We start from the raw sequence: 25,663 nt of genomic DNA on the forward strand, positions 1-25,663 counted from the left end.
CCATCCATCTATCCATCAATTTATCCATCTTTCCATCCATCAATTCATCCATTTTTCCATCCCTCCATCCATCCATTCATCCTTTCATTTATTCATCCATCCACCTTTTGATGGTCATGGGGAGCTGGACCCAGTAGCTGACAATATGTGAGATGCGGGTCACACCTTGGACAAGTCGCTAGTCCATTGCAGGGACACGTTCTTGATAGAAAAATTCAAATTTTTTTGATTTAGAGTCAATTCATTCTCATGAATGTGGAATATTCCTAATAATAAAATCAATTGCACAAAGAAAACAGCATCTTTATCCAATTTGTTACAACAAACATTTGAAAAAATTGTAAAAAGTAGAGCTTGAAAAAAACATCACTAAACACATATGAATTTATTGTTGAACAAAACTAAACTTAATTAAAAAAGCATTGGCATCAACAATGGACAAACCATGCTATCAGTTTAATAGTTTGATCAGGTGATTTAAACAAAGAGATCAACCATAGACAATATACAAAAATATCAGCACACACAAAAACAATATTCTCATGTGACTGTTAAAAGGCATAACACTGCATTATCCTTATATATGACAACATTTTCATTTTCAAGTGTTTACCAAACATTCTGACAGGTGACTTTATTTTACATACCGTCCCCACATTAAAAGGAATCAGCACTTTGCCAAAACTGTCAACATCCATGCAGCAGCTGCAACACAATGTTAGGTCTGAAGTGAGCAATGTTTTTATTTGTAGCTGACAGAGCACAGAAAGACCAATGTTAAAACTTTTGGAGATAAGCATTATTGGTTGCACTAGCTCTCTCTGTTGGAGTTTATAATCAACTCACAATACACTCACTATGTAAAGACAGACACAGACAGTCTGTCTACAGTATTTATCACAAATATTAGCAAGTATTTTTTCGAATTCAAGTGTGTAAATCCTAATTTATGTATATGATGAAGAGCAGATAGTGTGGATAGATAATAATTTTCAATGCAAGAGCTCTGACGTCACCCATGACGTCACAAGTCCTCAGGAACAGTAACTGCCACAAAGAAGATGGATCTCACTCACGAGGCCCCATGTCATTGGAACTGGTTCTGCAGAGAATTCAAGGAATGTGATCAGATGCTTTTATCATGACACTCACAGCTCACTCTTTGTCAAGTGTTCCCTTAAGTTTTAAATGAACAGGGGTATAAAACAAGGCTGCCCAAGTCTGCCATCACTCGTTAGTTGTAGCAGGTCAGTGAGCCAGTGGCTGTCATAACAAACCAAATAGATAATACAGCTTTGCTTTTGGAATATATTGACCCAAAGCTATGATAATTATATATTTCTGGTTTCAACTGAACTTGAGAACATTTTTATTATTTTTCTTTTCTTTTATTAGCTATTCATGACTGCCATCTTGTGGCAGCATATGGTATCCATATTAAACTACATTCAAGTATTTAGAATTTCTTATTTCAAAAGATGTGAGTTCAGGGAAAACTCTGAACATTTTGAACAAATTATGAATGTAAATCAAGATTAGACAGATATTATACAATTGTTTTGACGCGTTTACCCAAGTCTAAAAGATCATCAACACATGAAATGGTTAGTAACTGACCACAGCTGTGAAACCCAAGGAAAGGTTTAAAAAGACCAGGGGTATTGATGTTTGATAATTATAGTTTGGCTATCAATAGTTAATAAATGATAAACCAGACGGACATAGAATATTCATTATGGGTGTAGGAATGAAATATCAATGTTCAAAAGCACTAGCAATAGGAAAACATTCTATATACAGATGTTTGGGTTCTGTGGTTGAACATTTGGTGACTAGTCTGGTCAATACAATGAATATTACAAAGGATTTTGTGACACCATAACATAAGTCTTTATGTAAGTGTTTGTGCATAATGGTTAAACTGCTTTACATCTTCCCAATGAAGCTCAGACGAAGGGGTTTCTGCTCACTCCGTCATGTCAGTGTGGTTGCAGACACGAGAGCATCAATCTCCTGTATGGCTCTGGATGTCCTCTGAAGAGCTTCAGCAATGGAGCTCTCACTCACTGGTTCATGAGTCTCCTCCTCTGCAGGAGGACGGTGCTGCTCCACACATGCTTTCTCACTTCTTTGCAGGTGGCTATTCTCCAGAAGAACTGAACACAGGATGTTAAAGTGCATAACAAAGTCATTGTCAACATAAACATGAGTAACATGTAAAATCTCACAACAAGAAATAAATCAGTATTATGAGTGCTGAAGGATACAGTTGAACCGCTTTATCTTCTCCACTTCGGCAGCTACAAGATCCGACCTGAAGGACACGGAACAGATCACATCACACATAGCAAAGTATCCAACTTACAATCCAACAATAGCAAACGAGCAACCAGAAAAATAAAACTCACAGGTTTTCTTCTCTCTCTGTAACATTCATGTGATGCTCAACAGGTGCAAGATTTCCTTCAAGCACTGCAGGTTTAGAAAAATGTTTCCCCTGCAAATAGAATATAATATATATATATTTTAGAAGCTTGACTACTGTAGATATGAACAGCTATAGTAATATCAGCAGGGACTACCTCTATGGCCCCTTGCAAGCAGCTGGGTGCAGCAGGGAGCGTCAGGGATTGTTTGGCCTGGTCATAGCAAGTGAGGATCCTTTAAAACAATGACGTGATGGTTGGAGACTTAAATAAAATAAAGCCATGAAATGTATCTGACCGTTATATACGGCTCCTCACCTGCTTGCACGATTTACAATGGAGCATATGGAGTAGGCCTGTCCCACTACATCTGGTGGAAGGTTATTCAGATGGTATGATATCTCTTTCACCTGCAAAGTCACAACAAATAATTAGTCCTTGTGCATTTATGGAAAAAATAAAGTAACTAGATTGGCTTTGTTTTTAGCTTCCATATCAACAACATGCCATTTTGAATACAGTGGATCAGACTATATAAAAGCTGCATGATGAAAGACTTACCTGCCCTGACTGGAGCTCAGGGCGGTGATGGGTAAAATAAGTGTTGAGGACACCGTTAGAACGGATCACTGATCCATCTCCTGGAGAAACCTCTATGACTGAGACAGCTCCACTCAGTATCCTACACACAAGAGACAGGTACACACAGTCACTGTGTAGCTATATATGTATTATACATCTCTACATGGGATTTTTAAATGAGAAAAGTTAAGGTCCAACAAAAATAACACTGTGAACACCTGAGTGTAAATATATGCACCTCTTCACAAAATCTACTCAAGCTAAATGAAAAACACATGTTGTGTATTTCCTATCATATACACTCATTTCAATGCTTTGTTTTTTCAAAGTAAACTTCTTCTTATTTGTTTGTATTATACAACAAAGTACTTCACAAGAGGAAAACAATAAAAGAAAGAATCGTAAAAAATAAATAGGTAGAGAAAGAAAGGATTAAAAAGCAGTAAGAGATGTAGCATTTCTGATCCCAGCTGGGAGGTCATCCCAGAGGTTGGGGGCCCATACTGCAAAGGCATTATGTTTTTTCACTCTGTTAAATTTTGTATGACTATAGAGTGGAGGGGCTCTTTCAAAGATCATCAAAGTAATAAAGCTCTCTAAGGATCATGAACTCCTGCACATCTACCTGTAGGTGACTCCTTGACACCACATCACTTTCATCAGCTCTGCTGGATGGTCTTCATCTTTACTCTTCCACCTTAAACACATGACCAAATCAGTCCCTGAGCGTCAATAAATACTGCACAATATGCATCTAATCAGCAAACCTGTGTCTGTGAGGGGACGGACATGTGAGAGCCAGGGCCTGAGGTAGACAAGACCTTCTCTCTTCACTAGATATGTCAGACATATTTAATTTCCTCTCTGCTTGGGCAGAATCGCTGGCGCCAACCGCTCCAACTTCTGTAGGTTGAGAGACACGCGTCGTCCAGTGGTGGAGAGCTAAGGAGAGAGGGTAGCACCACATGGGGGCATAAGCAAAGCAGGAGTGATGCTGGACCACTGTGGTTGATTGGTACTTCTCCCCTGGCTGGGAAGAGAAAAGATGAGAAATGACAAAGTTCGTCAAAGATGAAGCACAAGAATATTTTTATGAAGCATGACCTCTCAATCAGGGAACAAGGCCTTGATCTCTACTTCCTCTTCCCAGATTGGTCCTGTTACTAATGGTCTGACTGATCAGATCGCTTACATGCTGCTCACTGACCGCCCTGCGATCCACATCCCTGCTGAAACTCTCCGCACTGTGCTGATGATTCTGAAACTGGCTGAGTCTGCACTGGAACTCGACAGAGAATTCTTCTCCTGAGGGCGACAGCATCAGTGCAGCTCGTCCCTCCTGAGACCTGATGATGGTTTCACCTCCAGGCCCGAGCTCAGCTTCACAGGAGGAGAGCTCAGGCCACATCACATCTGAGTCAATGCTGAAAGGCTGCAGGTAGAAAATTCCGTAAGCAACATGATTAGCAGCGATGTGAGGGTAACAGCGGGACAGGAAGTGGTTAATAGTACCGTCTTGTATTCAGCAGGGACGAGTTCCTGTGGCAGGTATGGTCGACTTGCATATTTATTCCTAAACGCCAGTGCAGCTGTCATCAACTCCTGCAAAGCGACACCAGCCCGTTGAATACACTGAGGTCAGTAGTTGTAACGCAGAGAATAGCCAGGACCTGACAGTTACCTTGTATGTGCTGATGGTGAACCTCGTCCTCTGGCGGACCCTCTCTCTGGGCTGCAGAGGATGCCGGGAGGGGTCTGAGGCTTTCACCAGCAGGAACTCACCGCCGCACGGGGACACTTGTAACTGGGATCCGTTCATGTAGCGAACATCCACCGACTCGTCCTCAAACATGCTCACGGAGCTGACACCGGGGTCGGGTTCCATCTTCAAACTACCTGGACAAGACACGCGCTCAAAGTCAAAACACCGTGGTGACGCGTCAGGCAACGTCATCACGTGGAGACGCTTGTTATTGGCGCGCTCGCCGAGAGGGAGAAAATCGTACCGGAAGTGCGTTATAACATTAATAACTGTACAACCTCATCTAACTGTGCAATCCCGTTACACTCTATCCATTTGATATTATATATATTCTGTTCTGTATATATGACATATATATATTTGTATTGTATATAGTTCATTCTATTTTTCAATATTTTATTGTATTTATATTTCATTTGTACTTATTTATTTACTTTCACTATCCTTTCTGCTGCCTTAACGCAACAAGGAATATCTTATCTAAATTAAATTTTTCAAAAACGAATAAAGAATCAACTAGATAATATCTAAATGAGTAAATGCCAAAATAATACATAAATGCATAAATACATAACTCAAAAACACAAATACAGTTTGGTGATGATAAAGTCACTTATTTATTTATGTATATATGTATTTATTTATTCATCTATCCATTTTTACTATTTTAGCGATGTCGGGCACGCAAAATATGATCTTATTTTACTAATACTGACAGCAAATGTCACATTTTTTATTTTAATATTATTCATTCAAATGATTAAAACATTTAAAATATAAATAGCCATTACCTCAGTTCGTTATGTGACCTCTGGGGGGCAGCAACACAACGCAGCAGGGTCCAGACTCTGGCAGCATCAGGGAGCAGTAGAAGAAGAAGCCAATCTCGGTGGTAGCTCTCGTCGTCAAAGCGAGACTCATCCAGAGAAGTGACGCTCCCTTCTGCAATGTGGAACCCGCCAGTCTGTTGCTCCACAGCCACAGACACGCCGGAGCTGCAATGAAGGTGCATCTCTCCTCTTTACATAACCTCCGCTCCTATTGTAGCTCTGCTTAGCCTGTAGCTAGCAGCTAAGATTAGCTATGCTTCGCCAAGCTTCTCGTCGCTGTGTGGGGAGCTGCCGTCTGCTCCTGTGTTAGCTAATTGTCGGAATAGCAACTCTGACAGCTGTCAGCCGCAATCCACCTCACACTGTTGTTAAGCAGGGACTCATTGAAGGGAACTTGTTCTCTTGAAGATGTCCCTTTGTTGTTTTGTTATGCTGTTTTGCAACGTTAACGTTGGACAGTTAAAAAAAATAGTCTAACGATGTATCGAGCTTAGTGTGATTGTTGTGCTGCAGCTGTATTAGCCTCGTCCTCCTGCCTGCACCTAGTTTCTGCTTTATTGTTAAACATTGTCATCTTTATTGTCATCTCCTCTATAATTACCACTCATATGTTGTTTCTATTCAAAGAGCAGGGCTTGTTTCTGTGGTAAACATTTGTTAACATGTTGTTGTCCATGTTCTTTCAGTATCTAAAGCAGCAACAAGATTCATGTGAACATAGCAAATACTGAAGTCAAGGTGTTCTGTGACTTGGCAGGCAGGGGCCTCGTCCTTGTGGGCTTCATGCTGTGGTCTGCTGAATGAAGTCATGGGTACCGGGGCCGTCAGAGGCCAGCAGCCAGGGTTTGGAGCCGGTGCTGGACCCTTCAGATTTGCACCCAGTGCGGGATACTCCACATACCCGCCCACCAGCTCAGGGACTCCCAATCTTGTATGCAAGGCCTGTGGCCAGGCTTTCTCAGTCTTCAGGAGGAAGGTAGGTGCTTGGATGATCTGTGCCAGTAGAAATTAATTGGTCTGCTGACTTAATCAGAATGAAAATGTCCACGTGTGGAAGCAGATGAAGATACTAAATAAATACTTAGGAGTATAAATTGCTTATTATGTTTGGCTGTTGGAAACTGAGCAATCAAATGTTTTAAATGTAGATTGAGTGCATGTTTTTATGCATATCCACATTTGTAATGCTGCCTGGCCAGTGGACCTAAAACTAGGACGGAAGTTAGTCTGTAATAAATCACTCTCTCTTTTTTAATATATCCCTGTGCATTTTAAATTGGAGAGCAGTTCAGCCACAAAATTAAGCTCTGTGGAGCTAAAATGTATTTAGTCAATTTATTTTAATTCACACCCAGGGGCAACAGATTTTTGTTGTAAACACTGTGCCATTCTAGGCAATTGCAGAGACAGATGGAGAACATACTGGTTCTGTAATATCATCTTCACTGATGTCCCAGTGTGGCTCAGAGGCTCTCATTCTGTCTGAACCTTGTGCTGCACTCGATCATCGTGCCAGTCTAATCCCATGTCTTGCATTTATTACTATTTGATGTTTGTCACTTAAAAGAAATGAGCTGCCTTATGTTTCTGTGCCTGGAGAGGTAGAGCAGATGTGAATGATTCAAAAATGCAGGAAAGGTCTACTGGCAAAGATATGCTTTTCAGTCTCTCAACTTGACTGTGTTCCTATTTATTCTAGAATGTCACAGGTTAGTAAAATAAATAAAAATGAAGGGCAGATAAACTTGTTCATGTCTGATGAATCCTGCTGATGACAGGGATCTTTGGCTGTAATGCGTCGTAGAAAGAGCAAAAATTTCCTCATTTACATTATCTTGATTTCTCTCTGTTTTTTTCCTAGTATATTTGCTGCGACTGCAAGAAGAGCTTTTGCTCGCTGTGCTCCGTCCTTCAGGAGAATCTGCGCATTTGTGCCACATGCCATTTGCTGAAAGCCACAGCCTTTCAGCGGCCTCGGCTTATGCGTCTACGAGTAAAAGATCTGCGCCAGTACTTGCTGCTCCGCAACATCCCCATCGATACCTGCAGGGAAAAGGAAGACTTGGTGGAGTTGGTGCTCTGTCATCAAGGCATTGAAGAGGAGGAGGACCCTGACACGGGCAGCTTGCACTCACGTTCCCTGTATACCCCTTCTACCACACAATCTGCCTCTGAGCTGTCCGCTTTTGTCACCTCTCAGGAGGAACCGCTCAGCAGAAGTGATAGCTCTGATACCAACCAGGTCAGGACCAACCTTAAAACATGTTTGACACATAAACTTCACCACACATCAGCCAAATCTGTGTCATTTTCTGCTGAGAATGTTGAGAACAGTTACATTTCTGAAGAGTCCACAGCTCATTTGCACTTGTTTGTTAAGCTGCTATAAATGGATAATATGGGAAGCCCATGACTTCACTATTGACAATTGCGTTTCCTAAACCGTCTAATTGGAAACTGAGTTGGATGCTAGAGAGCAGAGACAAAAGGTAAAAGAGAGAACGAGGAGTTCTGCAACTGGCAATGAAAGGGTAGCTCCGAGCAGCCAGGATCCACTATAAATACTTGTACTTGGCCTGCTTAGGGAAAGTAAGCTTTTCTATGAATGGAAGGGAAGAGGCATTGTTCCTCCTAAGGTATCAATGGGCTGTCTGAAGGTTGTCTAATCCTAATCTTCAGTTAACTGGCGTGTTCCTTGCATGTAGTACATTCTAATGGTTGTTGTTGCTGTTGTATTACAGGATATAGGTGACGCAACGTCTGTGTCTCTCCTCAACTTGGATCCCAGTGAACACACCCCTGAGGTGATCATATTTTTATTGATCATTTTAAAATCATTTATATGGGAACTATTGACAGACACATTTCATTTCTGTTGCTGAATGTTAATGTGCAAGAAAACCAATGTAAGGGCTGAAAATGAGACACTAATGCTAAGAACTTCTTGGCTGGATCTTTAACCACTTTCTCTCCGGCCGCAAAAACTGCAGTGTCTGCAGATTGAAGAACTCGAAAATACTTTTTACATTAATAGAATAAACTAAATCTAAAATGTTCAGGTTGAAATCCGAAACATATTCTCTTTTCATGTACAAATGGTGTATTAATGGTTTTCTGGTGCTTTAGGTGAGTCCTCAGACACGGCGTCGGGCCAGAGCATCGCTCTCCGACATTTCCAGCTTGAGGGACATAGAGGGCCTGTCCGTCAGGCAGCTGAAGGAGATCCTAGCCAGGAACTTTGTCAACTATTCAGGGTGCTGTGAGAAGTGGGAGCTGGTGGAGCGCGTCAGCAGATTGTACAGAGAGACGGAGAAGAACAGGAAATCATGTGGGTACTATGATCAGTGAATAAATACTGTGCATAGAGATGACACTGTTTGCAGCTTTCTTATTGACTCATTGGTAGCTATGAAAAAGCATGACATTATCTGTCATAGTATGTATGAAGCCAAGTAGAGAGTACAGACTAGATATTGACCCCTACCGTGTACTTTCTGTGTACTTGCTGACTGACTGATTTCTCTCTTGCAGTGGAAAATGTGAGCAGTACTGTAACCACAGGTAAGCTGTCACCCATCTGTTTGAAATGTCCTAGATTTTTAACTTTAGGTTAACATTAGGTAAAAATAGGGGTGTAGCGGTGCACGCATTTGTAACAAATGTTCAAACCTCAATATCATCTGAACCCAGCCCTACCAGGTAGCATATACACACTCTAATAACAAATGCCATAGATGTTTTTATAGCGGCCTTACTCTTTGTGAGAATGCTGGTTTGTGCTGTACCGAAAAAATACAGAGCTGTGACTTCAAAACCGAGATACATATCAAACTGTGATTTTTGTGTTCCGTTGCACCCCTAGTTAATAATAATAATAATACAAAAATATTCATAATTTGAATTACCTACACTGAGCACACAAAGTCACAAGCAGAGTCATTTCAATTTCGCCCTGAATGATGATGGAATGTCTCTCGCTTGCTTTACTCCTCCCACATTAAAGTGGTGGCCTTCCCCCCTCCTATCTGCAATGGTGCCATCGGAGGTAAGGCTTATGGATTCCTTGCCACCGTTGCCATGGTCACACTTAACCATCTCGTGGTTCGCCTCTCCATAGTGTGAGCTGTATCACATCTGCACCACATCTGTGTTCGTTGTGAACCTGTTGTCATTCATCTTCCAGTCCCCTTTCTTTGTCAAATCCCTACATGTGCCCCTCCCTCCCTGCGGAATGGCATTTCCTGTAAAGGCTGTTTTTATTGAAAATGAATTTTCACTTATCCCACTAAAGAACTTGAATTTAAACGTTTTAGTTAAGCCATGCTCCAGGAACATTGATCCACCATGGGGTCACTCTCCTAGGGTCATGTGTTCAACATGTGAAGCTAATTATACTGAGAACTGCAGTATGTTAGCTGTGTACAGTCACTCTCTTACGAACACATCTCCAGCGATAAAGGCTATGTGGTTGTCATAGAAACATCTTGACACATAACCACAGCAGGCATTTTTCAGGTGATTGTGAGCGTGACCTGAACAAGATATGGCACACTTGATAACATGAGTTGATTTATCAAGCTGCTGCTCCTTGCCCCTCCACAGTGCATGAAATGTCACACTTAATTCTTCATTGTGTCCAAAGCAGTTTCCCAACATTTGCCGTCACCTCTCTCTGTCTCCTGTAGACCGTGTGAAGGGTCCACTGACGATCCAGGACGACAACCTCTGCAGGATCTGCATGGATGCAGCTATCGACTGTGTTCTTCTGGAGTGCGGTCACATGGTCACCTGCACCAAGTGCGGCAAGAGAATGAGCGAGTGCCCGATCTGCAGGCAGTACGTTGTGAGGGCCGTGCACGTCTTCAAGTCCTAAAGCACTGCAGCACCGCAGCACGTGCTTCAGAGTAGCAGCTCTGAAGCAAGCGAGACTGTACCTTAACTCAACCATGCAGCTCACAACCTTTGAATCCCAAAAAGACTTGATTTTGTGGATGTCTCATGTTTGTATTCACATTATTTGCACATTGAAATATTAAGAGAAATGTGTTTGTTTTTTGGAAAATATGTCACTCTTTGCTTTCACCAGTGGGCAGAGCGTAGGCTCATACCCTCTTGTGAGTCATTCCTTAAGTAAACATATCTATAATCTGTGCTCATTCCTAAGTATCAGTTTTGCTTTTCTTACAACTTTTCAACACAAAGAATGTGTGGCACTCAGCCATGTGCAGTCTCGTTTTAACACAACTCATCACCCTCAGATCAGCCTATAAACTGCAGATGGCCCTCAACTCTGAGTGTTCTTTAGAGCACTTCTCTTTTACAGCTGCTGCAAGGGAATACATCTTAGTAACACTGAGGACAGACACATGCTGAACCTGAGCACAGGAGTTAGTTGCCAAATAATGGGTCACACCCTCACGCTTCTCACCCATTTTCTGTTCCCTCGACTGTGTGGGCCAGTGTGTGACTGTTGGTTGTTTTAACAGTAAGCACTTTCACTCTGTGTTGATGCACCACATCTCACAAACTGCAAACCAGTAACAGAGGCTGAGGTAGCACGTGTACTTATTATGGAATACTTGTCCAAGTTTCAGCCTAACTGAAGGAGTTTTTAATCCCAATAATTGTATTCTAGTCAGTGTGAAAACAGAAGTAGAAATGAATGAGCTTGTGTTTTCTTTTCAAGCTAACATTTCCCAGCCCACAAAGCAGCAGGTGAGGATTCAGATGACTGATAATGACGACTTATGAGAAACGTGATATATCATTTCTTTTATTATCTCCATTAATTTGCTGTTATCATTTCTTTTATTATCTTCACTGATTTGCTTTTAAAAATATGTTATTGTAATGCATGACATGATCATGCAAACTCTTGCCATTACAGCAAAACAGTAGTTAACCTCTTCTGCTGTCACCTCTGTCCTGTCTCAGCACTTACATGGAGACAGGAGACAACAACTGGTGCTAACTCCTCCCATCATCTTCTACTGTTTTCCAGCTGAACTGTGGATGTGAAACTGAATGTTTGTTTTGTCGTCGTGTTTTGTGGGGAGTGGAATGAAGTGTCTTAATGCTTTTCAGTTGATTCTCTCTCATGTAGGAGTAATATATTGAACTAACTATTCAAATATATAGTGTGAGTTAACTGACACCTGTGGTATAGAAAGTATATAGAAATAATGACTTGCTAATGTACATTTGCATATATTGACTCATATCAGATGTATATACATCTATATTTTTTTTCCATTTGATTTCAAATTGAGTAATGTGAGATTGTGGGATTGGGTTAGTTTATTATTACAGAGTTATGTTTACCTGTCAAGTGGTTTGACGTGTTTAATCTGCATAGGTTCGCTTGAACTATCTGTCCCTCTTGAACCAGAACATGACAAGAACCCAAACCCATTTGACGATGGTTATGTTATATTCTGCCATCTTCTCCAGCTGCAAAGCTCTATTTCCTGGTTTTACATTCCCCTCCCCAAATCCTGCTCATTTTAGATGTATCCATCTCTACTGTGCCCACACAAATCCAACGTTGCTGCTATTACAGTAAAGATGTCCCCCTACAATCATGAAGAGTAGCGGAGCAGGTTGCACTTTTAATTTAGTGAGGGTATACGTGTGCAAGGTTTGTCTTCGTATTTGGGAATGTCAAAACTTTTTATTTTGGTAATTAAAGATTCAAATAAAAATTCTGTTTTTGTACATTGATGCATCACATTCAGTGTCGCTGTATTATCTTGGATTGTGTCGGCATCAAAATTATCAACATAAAATCATATTTTTGGCAACAGAGGATTTTTTATGGTTTGAGCTTGTGAGATGTGAGGACATGCAGGGTTTCCATTTAAAATATGTTATTTTAGAGGTTTGAGACAAAATTATTCAAAAACCTCATAAGGAAAATTGTATGGGGCATTTTACATTTTAAACTAGAATGGCTTTCAGTAGTCATTACTGACCTTAATAGTCCCCTTATAAAACCATGTTTAAATTCACTACATCCTGATTTTTTGTTAAATCTAACAAATATCAACCCTCTAAACATTTTTCATCAAGATCCACAGATTATTCTCTGAGAGATCAACAAAAATGTTGAATAATGGCATTTTTGTCAATGCTAAAAAATAAAGTAAACCCTTATTCGGATCTCCACCCAAAAATGTATAGATTATTTCCTCACCCACGCCACATCCTGCCACCAAGAAATGCTGCTAAAAACATACAAACAAATAAGCATGCAGACGGAAACAACCTCCTTGGTGGAGGTTATGAGTCAAAAAAGTAGGGAACCATTGCTGAACGTGACTTTTGCCTCACAAGTTCCCTGGCATCTTTAAACTTCATCAGAATATAAAAACTGGAGACTCAATATTGATACAAATGAGATTCTTTTAATGCATTTTTAGCACTTCAGTTTTTGGATTTACAAATATAAACATCATCACATTCACTGAGGTGATAAGATTACAGCACGACACCCAAAATACACACGACACCTACTGTATGGAGGTTTATTTCACCTTTAAATGTTTGCAAATGACTTATTTGCAAGGGTCTTATTTAGATACTTGTATAGAGAACCAGATATGTGGGATTGACTGCATTACTGCCAGTCAGTGTGAGGTGAGTCACTTGTTTACTGTGACTGTCAAATTCTGGGTGTTAAACCCAGCAAGTGTGTGCTGCAACAGACTCAAACCCAACCCCCCCAACCCCATAAATTATTTGCAAGCATTATTTGACCCCGCTGTGTGAGACCTCTGTGTCAAGCGACTGAATTATTGAATAAATACAAACTGTAATAAAAAAAGAAACAATAAATTAATGTTGAAATGTTGATGAAAACCCATCCAACACCAACACTTAACAGTTCATAGAAGTATTTAGGAAACTGAAGACAAGAGGGTGTAAAAGGAAAATTAAGTTTGTTCTTTCATTCTTGATAAACATTCTAAATATTTGGGGAGTTGTTTAATGATAATTTAGTCAGATATGTATCACTGTACATGCTGCTTTCCTCTCTGATACTGATAAATTACACAGATGTCAAATAAAGATTTTGGCACAAAGGAGACACCGTCGTATGAAGGCAAACTGAGGAAGGTGACATGTTTCTGTTCACATCACACAGTCTCTGTGATATTTAGCTCCTGAGACACTGTAAACTCATGAAATGATGCTCGTATAAAAATACTGGGTTTTCAAATATTTTAAGATTAAAAATAAACAACCCAACCGTCAATTACAAGCAATGTCTTTATAAAAAGTACAATCTCAACACAAATGCATGCATGCCGCTTCATCTTTGTCCATCCAGTGAAAGTCTATCACTTCTCATGAGTCCATCTCAGGTCTCTGTCCACAATTTACTGTCAAACTGACTCAGAGACTTATCAGAGGGACCGGTCCGAAAACAAAATTGTTCCATTAAGTGCAAAGACAGTTATTTGATCTTTTTTTCCATTGGGAACTAGCTTGTCTTCTGCAGCAGTTTCTCCTCTTTCAGTCTGAATGGCACGCTCACAGACATCTCTGCGATGAACCTTTCGCAGCCCATCTTGGTCACCTGCTTGCAAAAGCGAAGGTCTATCTGACAGATGCTTCCACACCGCTTGAAAAAGTTTAGGGAATGGTCTGTGACGCGGTTACAAACTGGAAAGAAAACGAAGAAAACAAGAGTCAGTCACAAGCCTCATACTTAAAAAGGGATGTGCAAGTAGTTCTCGTCTTTTCTTGAGGAGAGAGGTACAACATCTCAAAGAGAATGTACATTATTTAAATAAATGATCTAGCTAATTATACAGTTCTGTCTTTTTCCATCTTTTCTCCTAGGCTCTTCTTAAACTGTCCCCAGTCGGCACAATTAACATAAATACAACTACAACTCTCACCTTCAACTATACTGAAGGAAGGTCGCTTGGGATATAAGAACGCATTTCTCCACGTGAGTTTGATGCCACATAATTTTTTATGTTTTGGCTTTTTTTTTCAAAGTTATCCAATGTATGTTCGATTAATTGGTGTCTATGAGTGTCAAAATGTAAATGTTTTGAACAATGAAGTGCAGCTCTGAGCATTCAGGTTATTAAAATCCACTGTGATTTACCTTCTCTACCTTCAATTCTTTCATATAACAAGAGTCCCTCTGCAGTTGCCACGCCAACACTCCGTACAGACTGAAAGCCTGTCAGTGTTCAACTGTTCCTGCCAAAGGTAGGTGGTACGTTTCCCAGGTAGAAAACTATTAATGAAGTACAATCTGTGTAACAGCATTCTTTTACGTGTCTATTGGAAGATAGTTTGTCATGGTAGAAATAGTCCAGATGTAAATATGAGATAAATAATGGGTTTGTTTATTTATTTAAGCACATTGAATACCTTAGCTTAATGTCAGTGGCATTCCTAAACACACAGTTTTTTTTAGAACAACCAGACAAATTCTTTTTGTGATTTCTTTTGATTTAGAAAGTAACATGCATACTTCTTTTAAAACCTTTACTTTTATTTTTTTGGATGAGGATTAAGGTACTTATTTGGGAAAACCAGAACAAGATAAATCTGGATTCCCTGAAAAACTGATTTTGGTGGCCACCCAGCAAAAGCTTCTGGCTTCATACTGTCTCAAATCTGTGTGTTATTTACAACCCAGCAGCTCCTGTAATTGTGTACTCCTCAGCTCCCGGTTCTCACCAGACAGGTTGATTTCTGTTAGAGAGTCTCTGGTCGTGGTGCCTGCTGCTGTCAGTAGGTTGACTGACTGGTCGTTGATGTGGTTGCAGTAACTCAGGTCCAGCCTGGACAGCAAAGGCATCTGCCGACTGATGAGACGTAAAGATGTGTCTGTGATGTCCAGCCCTGCCAGCCGCAGGGTCTCTACATTACGCAACTTGCAGCGGTTATCCAGCTGACCTGTCAGTCGGTCACATAAAAATATCACCCATCACTTTTTGCATTTTATAAAGTACAAGGAAATAGGAGTCACAATCAGTTCTGCAATAAACTTTATGTTTAAAGTCCTTGCAGAGCGAACTGGGAGACGTGCAAAGTAAACCACTATTATTAATCCATCACCTATGATTAAGAAGAGCCACTCTCTCATAAAATACTCACTAAGGATTCTAACCCTTACATTTTATAAAGGAGTGGCTAATTTAGAGTTGCATTGTTGAACAATTGTATTAAAATACGTCACAAAACAGGGACCTAACCCATGTACTCATACAGTACAGTTGCACTTGTGCTTTGTTGAGTTACCTGGTCTGTTGTCTGTGGGGGGTGAGAGGAGGTCCCTCATCTGCGCATCTTTAAGTCCCTCCACCCACTGGACATCCAGGGTGCGCAGCAGAGGGCAGCTGGAGGTGCAGAGCGCAGACACAGCAGCCCAAGAGCACCCCGACAACTTTAACACTCGCAGACCTGGAAGACACAGCAGCGTTTTAAAGGACAGATGCAAAACAAATTGATCAAACAAGAGATTTTTCCTTGTAAATAGATCAGGAGTTACTCAAAGTTGTGTACCTGGCAATCGATTGATAAGCCAGGATAATTGTTTCTTGGAAATATTGGTCCAGCTGAGGTCCAGGTAAACTGGCTGTCGGCGGATAACCCCGCTCAGCATGAGTGGAGTGATGGAGGTGCAGCGGTTCAGATCGATCTTTGTCCACAGTCTCTTATCACAACACCTAAACATCAGACACACAGGTTTGTGTTGCATGTTATGTCTTTGTGTTACTCTCTCAAAGCACAGCACCCAAATCAATATGCTACCATTGTTCCCTCATACTTAATAAAAGTATAATATTTTTCATTTGAAATGTAATGTTGAACACAAAAATGTCAACATGAATTTACCATCTGTTCCATGTCTTGCAAACTCTCATGCAGACACACAGCTCCTGGTGTGTGAGGTAGCGAAAGATCTTCATCCAGACCTCACGCTGTATGACGTGCATTTTACTGTCTTTAAGAGGCAGTCTGTCGGGAGGCGGGCTGATTGGAGGAGGGCGAATGACGTGCCGCTCCATTTGGACACACTTGGGTGGGGAGCGTGGCGGCACCGGGCGGTTGGTTGGCGTGCTCCTGTTGAAACCTAGTGGAGTGATCTGACTCGGGTAGAAGTGCCGCAGCTCCCACGGGGTCCCGTTCATCTCTTTGGTCTTGAGGTGTGGCCTCTGGTCCCCAAGTTCATTACCGTTGCGGAACAACCTCTTGGGCTCCTCGTTTTCCGTCTCTGGCTCCACCTTGAGTGGTTGGCGGTTTTCATTTGCCAGACAGTCCTCTGTCTTCTGGATTTCCTGGTTCAGTGCTTTGCTCAGTTCTCGGCTCAGCTCCCTGTTAGGCAAACGCCTCTTGCGGCGAGCTTTAGGACGTGGACCTTTTTCCTGGGTCTCGCTTCCGCCCTCACTGCTGGGGCCTGCCTGCGGAGAGCTACAGTGAGACTGGTCACTGTCTCCAACAGGCGTTTTAATGCAGGGATTCAAAAGTTCAGTCTTTGAGTCCTTGTCATCCCCTTCTTCTTCAGCTTCTCCTAATCGCCGCTTCCTCTCTATGCCACTCCGGAATTGAGGGTCCCTTCCTTCTTCGTCTTCCTCCTCATATCCATCTTCGTCCTCCTCTTCTGTTTTGATATGGTGCAGAAGTTTGGAAAAATAAGGGTCATCCGACTTTTCCTGTTGAAAAAAAATTGCATGATTACTTTGATTTGGTACAAGTAGAATTACCTACAAACACATTTACTGTAAAAAATAAGAAAAAAAAAATAAAATCAGTCACGCTGTGAATAATGCAAACCTTCTTCCTCACACCGAGATCATCCTCCTCATCATCATCAAACAGCTTCCTCTTCTTCCTCAGTTTGTCCTCAGGCCTGGGCCTGGGCAGGCTGCTGGGAGAGAGCAGTGGCGGCTGTCGGTGAAGAGACTCCTCCGGTCTGTACCTGGGCGTCTCCTCTCTGTCTGTTTTCCTCTTGGCTGCAGAAGACGTGTCTCCCTCCTCCTTCACAGGCTTCTGTTCCCTCAGCAGAGAGCCAGGGAGGTTGGAGGCGTACTTGAAGCCTGGGCCCCTTTTTTGCTTCAATACCAAAGGGGACAAAATTGCGAGACAACTTTATACCTTTAGCCTATGGTGACAAGGCAAGCTGTGTTACAAGTCTGAGGTTTAATACACTAATTGCTGAAACCAAAAGAGGTTTCCTGTTTTCGTGTCAAACACAGTCACATGTGAATGACTTTCACAAAGTAGAAAAGTATAAACAGGAAGTGGCAAACTAAAAACACATACTCAGAGTAACAAAACAAGTATTATAAACTTTATGAATATTACCAAATCTAAGATAATCTCAAATCTTTACAAGTAATTGTCTTGTGGCTGAAAAAACTTGCTGAACACACAACACAGAGTTACCTAACACTGACACTCTGACTCACACATATTTGTACTCACTTTTCCACTTTTCCCAGCGTGGTTGCATTTGGGACATTCCCAGCAGTTGGGGAGTTCATCGTTCACCACCCCCGACGCGTCGCTCACCTGACAAACCAACGAGAAAACAAGCCAGATTTTCTACAAGATCAACGAGTTTTAAAAAGGATTCCTGTGTGGTTTGTTCAACACAAACCGTTTGAGGGAAGTGAAAGCGAACGCTGGGATGTGGTGCCTGTTCGGCAGGTCAGCTCAGTTTAACCTCAGCCTAACTCAAAACACAGACTCCTGCTTCACGCATTCAATAGAAAAGGGAAGTAGACTCCTACTTAAAGGTCTTGAATATGGAAATCTAGATGGCTGTAGTGTCTGAATTATATAATATCTAAATTGTTGCATGATGTAAAACAACTAGACAGTTCATGTTTAGAAAAACTGGTTTGACCGTGCCGCTGCTAGCAACAACCTGTTGTGTTTTTTATGTAACAGCTACAAACAGGGTGTGTGCTGCTTTACATTTTGTTTTGCCTTTATCTGAACACATATTTGAGTAAAAAGTTAGATTCACGCGCCCTTTTAAAAGGCAATGAGCTCAACTTATCTCATTACTTGGAAGTTTTATCCCTGTTTATTTAGTCAAGTCCTCAAACATGATATTATCATAACTGAAGCATAACAACCTGAGCCACATAAAACTGATGAGTGTTCAGAGTTGTGTAAACAAAACCATTTCCATATCCAAGTCCCTTCAGTCCTACCCTCTGAGTCACTCACATTACATTTTTATGACCTGGGATTACTGGCACACTGCTTTATAACAGATGACTCGCTATGTGAATGACTTGACTGAGGTGGAACTGTTCCATTGTTCCAGTTCTGACCCACCATACCTTGAGGCAGTTAGGGTGGACGATCTCGTTGCAGATAGAGCACTCCATCAACATAAAGTTGAACTTGTCCTCCTCTTCCTCCAGTGTGTCCTCCTTCCCTGCCTCTTTACACACCACACACACCGCTGTGTGAGGCAGGACAGGCTGCATGAATTAGGAACAGACAAAAACAGTAGAAATAAATACATTTAACATCAAGGAACCATGTTATAATGCCTTTATTTCCTTTTTCAGAAGAGATGCAATGACAGCCAACACATGTTGGTAATTCCTGAAACTGTACTCAGAGTTATTTATTGAAAAATTAGGTGAATACTGACACACTATAAATATCTCTATTAATATCTAGAATTCTCCTACTACTGACTTACCGCAATGCATTGTCTCATAATGCAGGACTGCTTCATGCGCCCCGGCCCTCCGAACTTCTTCATGTCTTTGCAGAAGTGACACTCTCCACACTCTGTCCGCAGACATGCTTCGCACTTTCGGCAGCGCGTCCTCCTGCGTCTGGCGCCGGATGAGCTGCGGTTGGACGGCAGCTTAACAGCTGATGTCGTCCCCATCTTGGGCTTTGGCCGGTTGGCTGCCCGCTGCTGGAAGACAGATGGAGAGACTCAGTGGAGGGACACACATTTGTGGTCTTATCCATTGCGACTTGGACATTTAAGCAAGATAATGCAACATGCTGACTAATATGTAATGAGCTACTGATATTGGCTGATAATGTTGCGTCAACGTGATAATGATTTTCTTTTGGTCATATAGTCCAACAGAGATTTAGGTGGAAATATCTGTCAGGCTCCAACAATCATTTTGATTATTAATTAATCATATTACATTGTCAATTAACACATTAATTGTTTGGACTGATAGCCAGTCACAATTTCCAGGAGCTAAAAGAGATAAATTCTCAATTTAGAAAAATATAAATCAGCAAATAACAGCAGATTTTTACATTTAAGAAGCTAAAACAAACAAGTTTTAATTAATCATCAAAATGAAATAAATACAATCATCAAATCATTCCTTATTGATCACGTAATCAATCAAGTCATTATTTTATCTGTAAAAATTAGCATCTAAAACAGCAAAGAATGAAATTATGGAGTTTAACACACACACACACACACACACACACACACACACACACACACACACACACACACACACACACACACACACACACACACACACACACACACACACACACACACACACACACACACACACACACACACAGCTTTTTGAATCGATGACCCCAAATTCCTGATTTTCTCACATTTATTTTTAGTCTCTTTCCTGTTGCCATGGTAGGATTGTACAGCACATTGAAAATAAGACAAATCATAGACCATTACAGGGGTTCTTGATCTAGCAGGAGAGGTTACCTTGGCAACACATTTGCCTTGCTGGTTGCAACTGTTTGACTACATGAGTGTAGTATCGACACACGGCCCACACACTACTCATTGAGTAGCTGTATGAGCAATTATAACGTTTCACATTTATGATCCATGAGTATTAAAAATAGTTTTCAAGAGCATGTTGATTTCATTTGTGCATAACAATGGTAGAGCGTTACGGACAGGTTGAACAGGTATAACAATATGAAGTGAGAACAAGACATTCCATCAAGCCTAATGATGATATTACCTGCAAAGAGATGAGAACATGCTCTTAAATGTTATGTGGAAAAAAACAGCCTTCTCAGTAGGTCATTAATGTTTTCCTGATTTAGTCAGAACATGTTCCTTCATGTTTACAACACAAACTGTTCTTCTTCTCACCTCATGAGGATTTTGGAAAGAGAGGTTTTAGGAAATCTTTCATTTTAGATTCTGGAGTTTCTTTAAAATATAATTTTTTTCTCAAAACAATATGCTGGTCCTCGCCTGCTGATTTAGCATTTAATCAAATCTGACTAAGATGGAAATATGGAGGGGACAAGGGAGACATCACAGAAAGGACTGCTGCTGCTGCTGAGACTGTCAACATCAGAAAGTATTTTTTTAAGTTCAGCTTCCTCATTATTTTTCTGTTCCTGTCTGACAACTGTTTTCCTGAGAGAGCCTCTGAACACAGTGTCTGATGAAATAAGTGCATGTTCCTTCCACTCCCTGAACAATCTCTGGACCCTACCTGGCTACTTTGCAAGTAGCTGATAGTAAGTAAGTCTACAAACAAATGGAACCAGCCCAGCCCACTGTGCAGAGCATGATCCCCAAAGCAACTATCACCTGACCCGTCTTTACTGTAACTCTCTGCTGTACTATGTCAGGAATTTGGGATTGGTTTCTGAGGCCTGAGAACAAAAACATGGCCTATATTCTGAGGAACAGTCTTCTGACTCAGGCTTCAGCGTGGATTTCAGTGGGGGGGGAGTCACAAGGCTCACATCATCTGCTGCTCATGTACAGTGGGGTACTTGACACAAAGTTAAAAAAAAAAGTGTCTCTCCAACAATGTGTCACAACAGAGGTCAAAACAACTCTCTCTGTGATGAGGAACCGTTAATGGGTGGTGTGGGTATAAACATTGTGTAAGAATTAGGAGCTGGCTCTCATGTCAACACTTCTCATGTTTCTCCTGAACAGTACAGGCCAAGTGACTAATGGAGGCTTTTGCAATATCCCATAAAAGGCTGTTTGGAAACTACTCATGCTGTGGACCCAGATACAGATGAATCTAATATTATGTAAGTTAGTCCTGCAGGACTGTGACCTCTGGACAGAATCAACAGCAGCATGTGGACACAAAACTTGGAAAACATGTGGATAAGAAACAATCATGATTTTTTTGCCGGGGTCACTGGGACCCAATTTGGGAACCCAACAAAAAGTAGAGCCACTTCATTGTTCCAGCTCCCCATCCCCCTCCTCGGCCCCTGCTCCCACAACATTTCGCCTAAAGCCTTCTTAAAGACACAGAGTGGAGGGGCAACTTTAACAAGTGTGAGGACATGCATCGCAACAAACGCGTTTCCCAGGAGGAGATGTGGAAGGAGCAAATCACAGCTTTAGCTAACATGGGGTGTGTTAGCCGTGCAGCTAGCAGGAGGTCAGTGAGGCTCTGGGCACAGACAGGAGTCAGTAAAGTTCAGTGTAAGGAGGTGCTCGGTGTGTTCAGAGGTGGTCACAACAAAAATGGGTCAGTTGCGGTGAAACATGACAGATGGTGTCCGGGGAGGAGGAGAGGACGCGGCGTGTTCGAGCTGCGATGACCAGCTCCATTTAACCCCGTGTTATTTAAGTCAAATGTCCGGTTAGCGGCTCCTCTCTGGGACCTGGCTAACGATTAAACACCAGCCTTCTCCTCCTTCCCTTCACCCGACCACAACACAGGAGGAGAGGAGCGGGTGAAACCCGCACGATAACCTGAAGCGAGTGAAGGAGAAAAAACGCCATTCAGCTCCCACACGGAGCTTCAGTCACACAGCACACCATGAAAATACCAACAGGACGGGCAGCGCGGCGAGGAGGCGATATGAAATGTGGGAGCTCTGACCTGCTCGGACTCTGAATCATATTCCTCATCGTCTCCGCTCAATGACAAGGCCATGGCTCCTCTGTCTCATCGTTTGTGGACGGCACAGAAAACTAACATGGCTGAACGAGGCTCCTGCAGCTCCGCCCTCCCTGCTCCTCACAGGCAGCTGCTAGCTCATGGTGCTAGCTGTGTGCACCGCGCTGCGTTCACTGACGGCGGGAAACACTAGCCTCACGCTCGCCTTATCCACTCCCATCATCCACGCTACCTTTCGTTCTTGGACACAAAAAACAACAGTTACGCACACTTTCTGTATTTTAAAGCGTACTTGAAACAATAACGTAAAATAAAAGGTTGATGCAGATGCAATTGTGGCGCATCACAGCGTTGTAACACACTAAAATACGTATTTACGTGCGTTATAAATGCAGCATGGATGCAACCGGAAATGAAGATGAGCAGGTAAAACAAGATGATTCACCGTACACACGTGTGTGTTTGCTTCTGCTTGGTGTTGTAAGACCGTACAGGTTCATTCTTCAAAGGTTGATTTGATTTATTCTGCATCTTAATCCCCACATGTTCATGTTAGTCGCCCGCTCATCTGACAAGCCTTTGGATGGGTTTACCTGACATTAAGTGTGGCCTTATTAGCTTTGCAAGGATTATTCGTGGTGTTTACATGTTAGAGCCCATTGGTCAAAACTATTGTGACTGATAAAAGTCAGTCAGATGAAGATGAAGATGGCTGCCGTACATTTAACATCAGTAATTGACAGGTCTTCCGGTGTCACATAAAAGCTTTGCCCCCATTTGTTAAACACGATAACATTGAATACATTTCATTCCTCTGATATTAAAACCCACCCACACTAATGGTGTCATATTGATAAACACCCTCAAGACAAACGTGAGTCAGCTCTTTGTCCATGTCTAGTTTCACATCTTATCAACGTAACAACAGATGTGTCATTGACTTACTCATGAGTGAACTGTGTGACGTCACGTTTGTGATTTCATACTGAATCATGTCGGCCACTCTGTGTGGGGTGAAGATGACGTGATTTGGCGGCATCTGGTGGTCGCTTCAAGAACGTCTCGTGCAGTGAAACAGTTATATGACAACCATGTCGAGGGAAATGTCAGTGTTCCTTCTGCTAACATGAAAAGGGATTTTGTCTCAAGATGAACTGGTTATTTTTTTAGTGATTTTATTTAATACAGGGTCAATCACACCCAACTGTAAAAAAAATTGTTTTCTGATTTTTTTTTTCTTTCTTTTTTTTGTTGCTGTTTTGATGACTGTATTTCTATTTTGGATTTTATTGATTGTGATATATGTTGGGACCCCTTAATAGGTGCATTTGAAATAAATGTTTATATATGTATCCACATTCTCTTATTGCTACACTGTGCTTGTTGCTTTTTTTTTTCTTATACGACCATATTCATTTTATTTTTGAAACATGAGTAAATGTAGGCCCTGACACAGTGGATGCTTTGTCAAGAAGAAGAACTGTATCACAGGATAGGAGGGAGTGGCGATCAATCTGCAAAGATGTGTTTGACAGTGAAATAAGATTTCACTGTGCTCAAAACTAATTCAATGAGAGACATCAGTTATGGTTAATCTGTGCAGTGCAGTTTACTGCGGGTAATGGGAAACACACACATATGCATATATGTTTGCATGTAAAGAAAGGCACACATTACGTTTATATGCTATAATATAATGTATTTTCTAAACATACAAAAATCCATTTCCCATGCATGTCTGATTCTATAGCATATGTTGTGATTGTGAGCCCTCAGGTGGTGAACGACTGCAATGACGTTCCTCGCCATATTGCTCCCTGTTCACTCGCTCCTCAGTGACACATTGAGCTTCTTTCCAGAAAGTGTCCAAAAGAGCTAATAATAGAGAGATGCTTATTGACATTAAAGTGTGCATGTGTCTTAGATAGTTGTTACTTTGCTCTTAGTGTTGCACTGTCTGTCTGTGGGTGTGTATATGCTTGAGATTACTCCAGTTACTGTCAAATTAATCTATGGATGTATTGTGGTGAGGAGACAGTTGATATAAATGAGTTTTCAAGTAATATTCAATTGATGTAACAAACAAAAAGGAAATAATAAATAGCTGATGGTGATACTTATTTAGTTATTCTTTTGGACCACAATGTCACAGTCTCTGATTTGGTCACATAAAAAACACATAGAAGAAAAATGTTGTTTGTCTCAGATGCTAATTAAGGGAGATATGGGCTAATGAAGATTCAAGATGTTTATTATCATGTACACAGCAGATAAACACAGTTTACAGCATTTAATGAAACTCTTACTTTGTTTTCAATCCTCAAGCATACAAATATTATAAAATAAAATAGTATTAAAAGAAATAGAAGAAATATATAGAAATAGAAAATAGTGCAAATGAATGGACAACCTCAACATTCAAACATAGTTTACAGTATTGAATTAACATTTAGCTAAATAAATTATGACTCAAATCATGTATTTATTTGAGCACGCTCTCCAGTGGCATAGGAGCCATCACCAATGTAGTTTATTTTGAATTTGCCTGTTGTTAACAACACAGAGAAACATACACGCCGGAACACGATGAACATTCCCATTAATATCTGTAAGGGTGCAAAACTAAAGTGTGATGATTTGACACAGAATGACACAATGGCAGCTAAGAAAATGTAGAGACTGATTCAAATAAAAGTCACCACCAGACTTCAGGTAGATTTGGTGTGTTTTTGCCCAGTCGCTCTGACTTTTGGTCTAAAATCAACGACACCACATATACAGTATCATTTAAAGAGGAACGACGCCGCTATTCAACCACGTATAATGAAGCGTGTGAGCATCAGTGTTAAGCCACTTCCTGTTGAAATAAAACTAGATTGCACAGTCGGGCTCAATGTTGGGGAAGGGCTGGACAACATGGTCAAAAATGATCAGTCGAAATCGATAATTATCAAGATATCATATCACATTATACTTTATTTTAAAGAGATACTGCACACTGACAAAGTTAATATCACATTTATTACATATTTGATTAAAACAATCTATTTATAGACTGAACAAATCATAAAGACTTCATTGTATGACACAGCTGCAATATACAGTTGTTGTTTTGCTAATGATAAAGATTATACAGCTTTAATATTGACTTTATTTGATCAGCCTGCTCTACGTTGGAGACATATTCTCTAATGAAGATACGTCTCTGGGGCAGGG

General features: G+C 41.1%; 3 protein-coding genes across 11 annotated transcripts; 1 reads left to right on the top strand and 2 right to left on the bottom strand.

The window, feature by feature from the left end:
• Positions 1–282: 282 nt before the first annotated feature.
• Positions 283–5,687, bottom strand: c4h5orf34 (chromosome 4 C5orf34 homolog). 3 transcript variants are annotated; one of them, XM_069524079.1, is made up of 13 exons: positions 5,562–5,687; positions 4,690–4,904; positions 4,521–4,610; positions 4,201–4,440; positions 3,776–4,038; positions 3,634–3,705; positions 2,988–3,108; positions 2,745–2,836; positions 2,583–2,661; positions 2,409–2,497; positions 2,268–2,314; positions 1,931–2,156; positions 283–1,102 (listed from the first exon to the last, which is right to left on the bottom strand). In XM_069524079.1, the coding sequence occupies exons 2-12, from the start codon at positions 4,891–4,893 to the stop codon at positions 1,975–1,977; spliced, it is 1,479 nt and encodes a 492-aa protein (XP_069380180.1). In that variant the 5' UTR covers positions 4,894–4,904; positions 5,562–5,687; the 3' UTR covers positions 283–1,102; positions 1,931–1,974. The 3 variants fall into 3 exon arrangements, with proteins under 3 accessions (XP_069380180.1, XP_019960985.2, XP_019960986.2); XM_020105426.2 differs by lacking the exon at positions 5,562–5,687 and having other exon boundaries at positions 4,690–4,983; XM_020105427.2 differs by lacking the exon at positions 5,562–5,687 and having other exon boundaries at positions 964–1,102; positions 1,971–2,156; positions 4,690–4,983.
• rnf34a (ring finger protein 34a) lies at positions 5,582–12,314 on the top strand. Of its 4 annotated transcripts, none has more exons than XM_020105428.2 (8): positions 5,582–5,776; positions 6,358–6,576; positions 7,462–7,842; positions 8,342–8,404; positions 8,727–8,928; positions 9,132–9,161; positions 9,604–9,645; positions 10,286–12,314. In XM_020105428.2, the coding sequence occupies exons 1-8, from the start codon at positions 5,771–5,773 to the stop codon at positions 10,471–10,473; spliced, it is 1,131 nt and encodes a 376-aa protein (XP_019960987.1). In that variant the 5' UTR covers positions 5,582–5,770; the 3' UTR covers positions 10,474–12,314. The 4 variants fall into 4 exon arrangements, with proteins under 4 accessions (XP_019960987.1, XP_069380181.1, XP_019960988.1 ...); XM_020105430.2 differs by having other exon boundaries at positions 5,640–5,776; positions 6,287–6,576; XM_069524080.1 differs by lacking the exon at positions 9,604–9,645 and having other exon boundaries at positions 6,287–6,576.
• Positions 12,315–12,981: 667 nt separating this feature from the next.
• kdm2ba (lysine (K)-specific demethylase 2Ba) lies at positions 12,982–22,595 on the bottom strand. Of its 4 annotated transcripts, none has more exons than XM_069524078.1 (10): positions 22,430–22,595; positions 19,294–19,515; positions 18,923–19,066; positions 18,054–18,140; positions 17,403–17,681; positions 16,464–17,281; positions 16,131–16,294; positions 15,867–16,028; positions 15,303–15,521; positions 12,982–14,264 (listed from the first exon to the last, which is right to left on the bottom strand). In XM_069524078.1, exons 1-10 carry the CDS (start codon positions 22,481–22,483, stop codon positions 14,083–14,085), a joined length of 2,331 nt encoding a protein of 776 aa, XP_069380179.1. In that variant the 5' UTR covers positions 22,484–22,595; the 3' UTR covers positions 12,982–14,082. The 4 variants fall into 4 exon arrangements, with proteins under 4 accessions (XP_069380179.1, XP_069380178.1, XP_019960997.1 ...); XM_069524077.1 differs by having other exon boundaries at positions 17,403–17,688; positions 18,052–18,140; positions 22,430–22,594; XM_020105438.2 differs by having other exon boundaries at positions 19,294–19,518; positions 22,430–22,594.
• Between the last annotated feature and the right edge of the window lie 3,068 nt (positions 22,596–25,663).

The sequence above is a fragment of the Paralichthys olivaceus genome, chromosome 4 (assembly GCF_024713975.1).
Source record: "Paralichthys olivaceus isolate ysfri-2021 chromosome 4, ASM2471397v2, whole genome shotgun sequence".
Classification (NCBI taxonomy): Eukaryota; Metazoa; Chordata; class Actinopteri; order Pleuronectiformes; family Paralichthyidae; genus Paralichthys; species Paralichthys olivaceus.

Excerpts from the sequence above, each read along its gene's own strand:
- c4h5orf34 (XM_020105426.2), bottom strand. The coding sequence starts at position 4,962 with ATGACGTTGCCTGACGCGTCACCACGGTGTTTTGACTTTGAGCGCGTG. Across the intron at positions 2,662-2,744 it reads ATTGTAAATCGTGCAAGCAG|GATCCTCACTTGCTATGACC; the intron begins GTGAGGAGCCGT and ends ATTGTTTTAAAG. Across the intron at positions 2,498-2,582 it reads GCTTGCAAGGGGCCATAGAG|GGGAAACATTTTTCTAAACC; the intron begins GTAGTCCCTGCT and ends TTCTATTTGCAG.
- rnf34a (XM_020105428.2), top strand. Across the intron at positions 6,577-7,461 it reads TCTCAGTCTTCAGGAGGAAG|TATATTTGCTGCGACTGCAA; the intron begins GTAGGTGCTTGG and ends TTTTTTTCCTAG. Across the intron at positions 7,843-8,341 it reads ATAGCTCTGATACCAACCAG|GATATAGGTGACGCAACGTC; the intron begins GTCAGGACCAAC and ends GTTGTATTACAG.
- kdm2ba (XM_069524076.1), bottom strand. The coding sequence starts at position 22,483 with ATGGCCTTGTCATTGAGCGGAGACGATGAGGAATATGATTCAGAGTCC. Across the intron at positions 19,519-22,429 it reads ATGATTCAGAGTCCGAGCAG|CAGCGGGCAGCCAACCGGCC; the intron begins GTCAGAGCTCCC and ends TCTGTCTTCCAG. Across the intron at positions 17,689-18,051 it reads GCTGGGAAAAGTGGAAAAGT|ATTGAAGCAAAAAAGGGGCC; the intron begins GAGTACAAATAT and ends GTCCCCTTTGGT.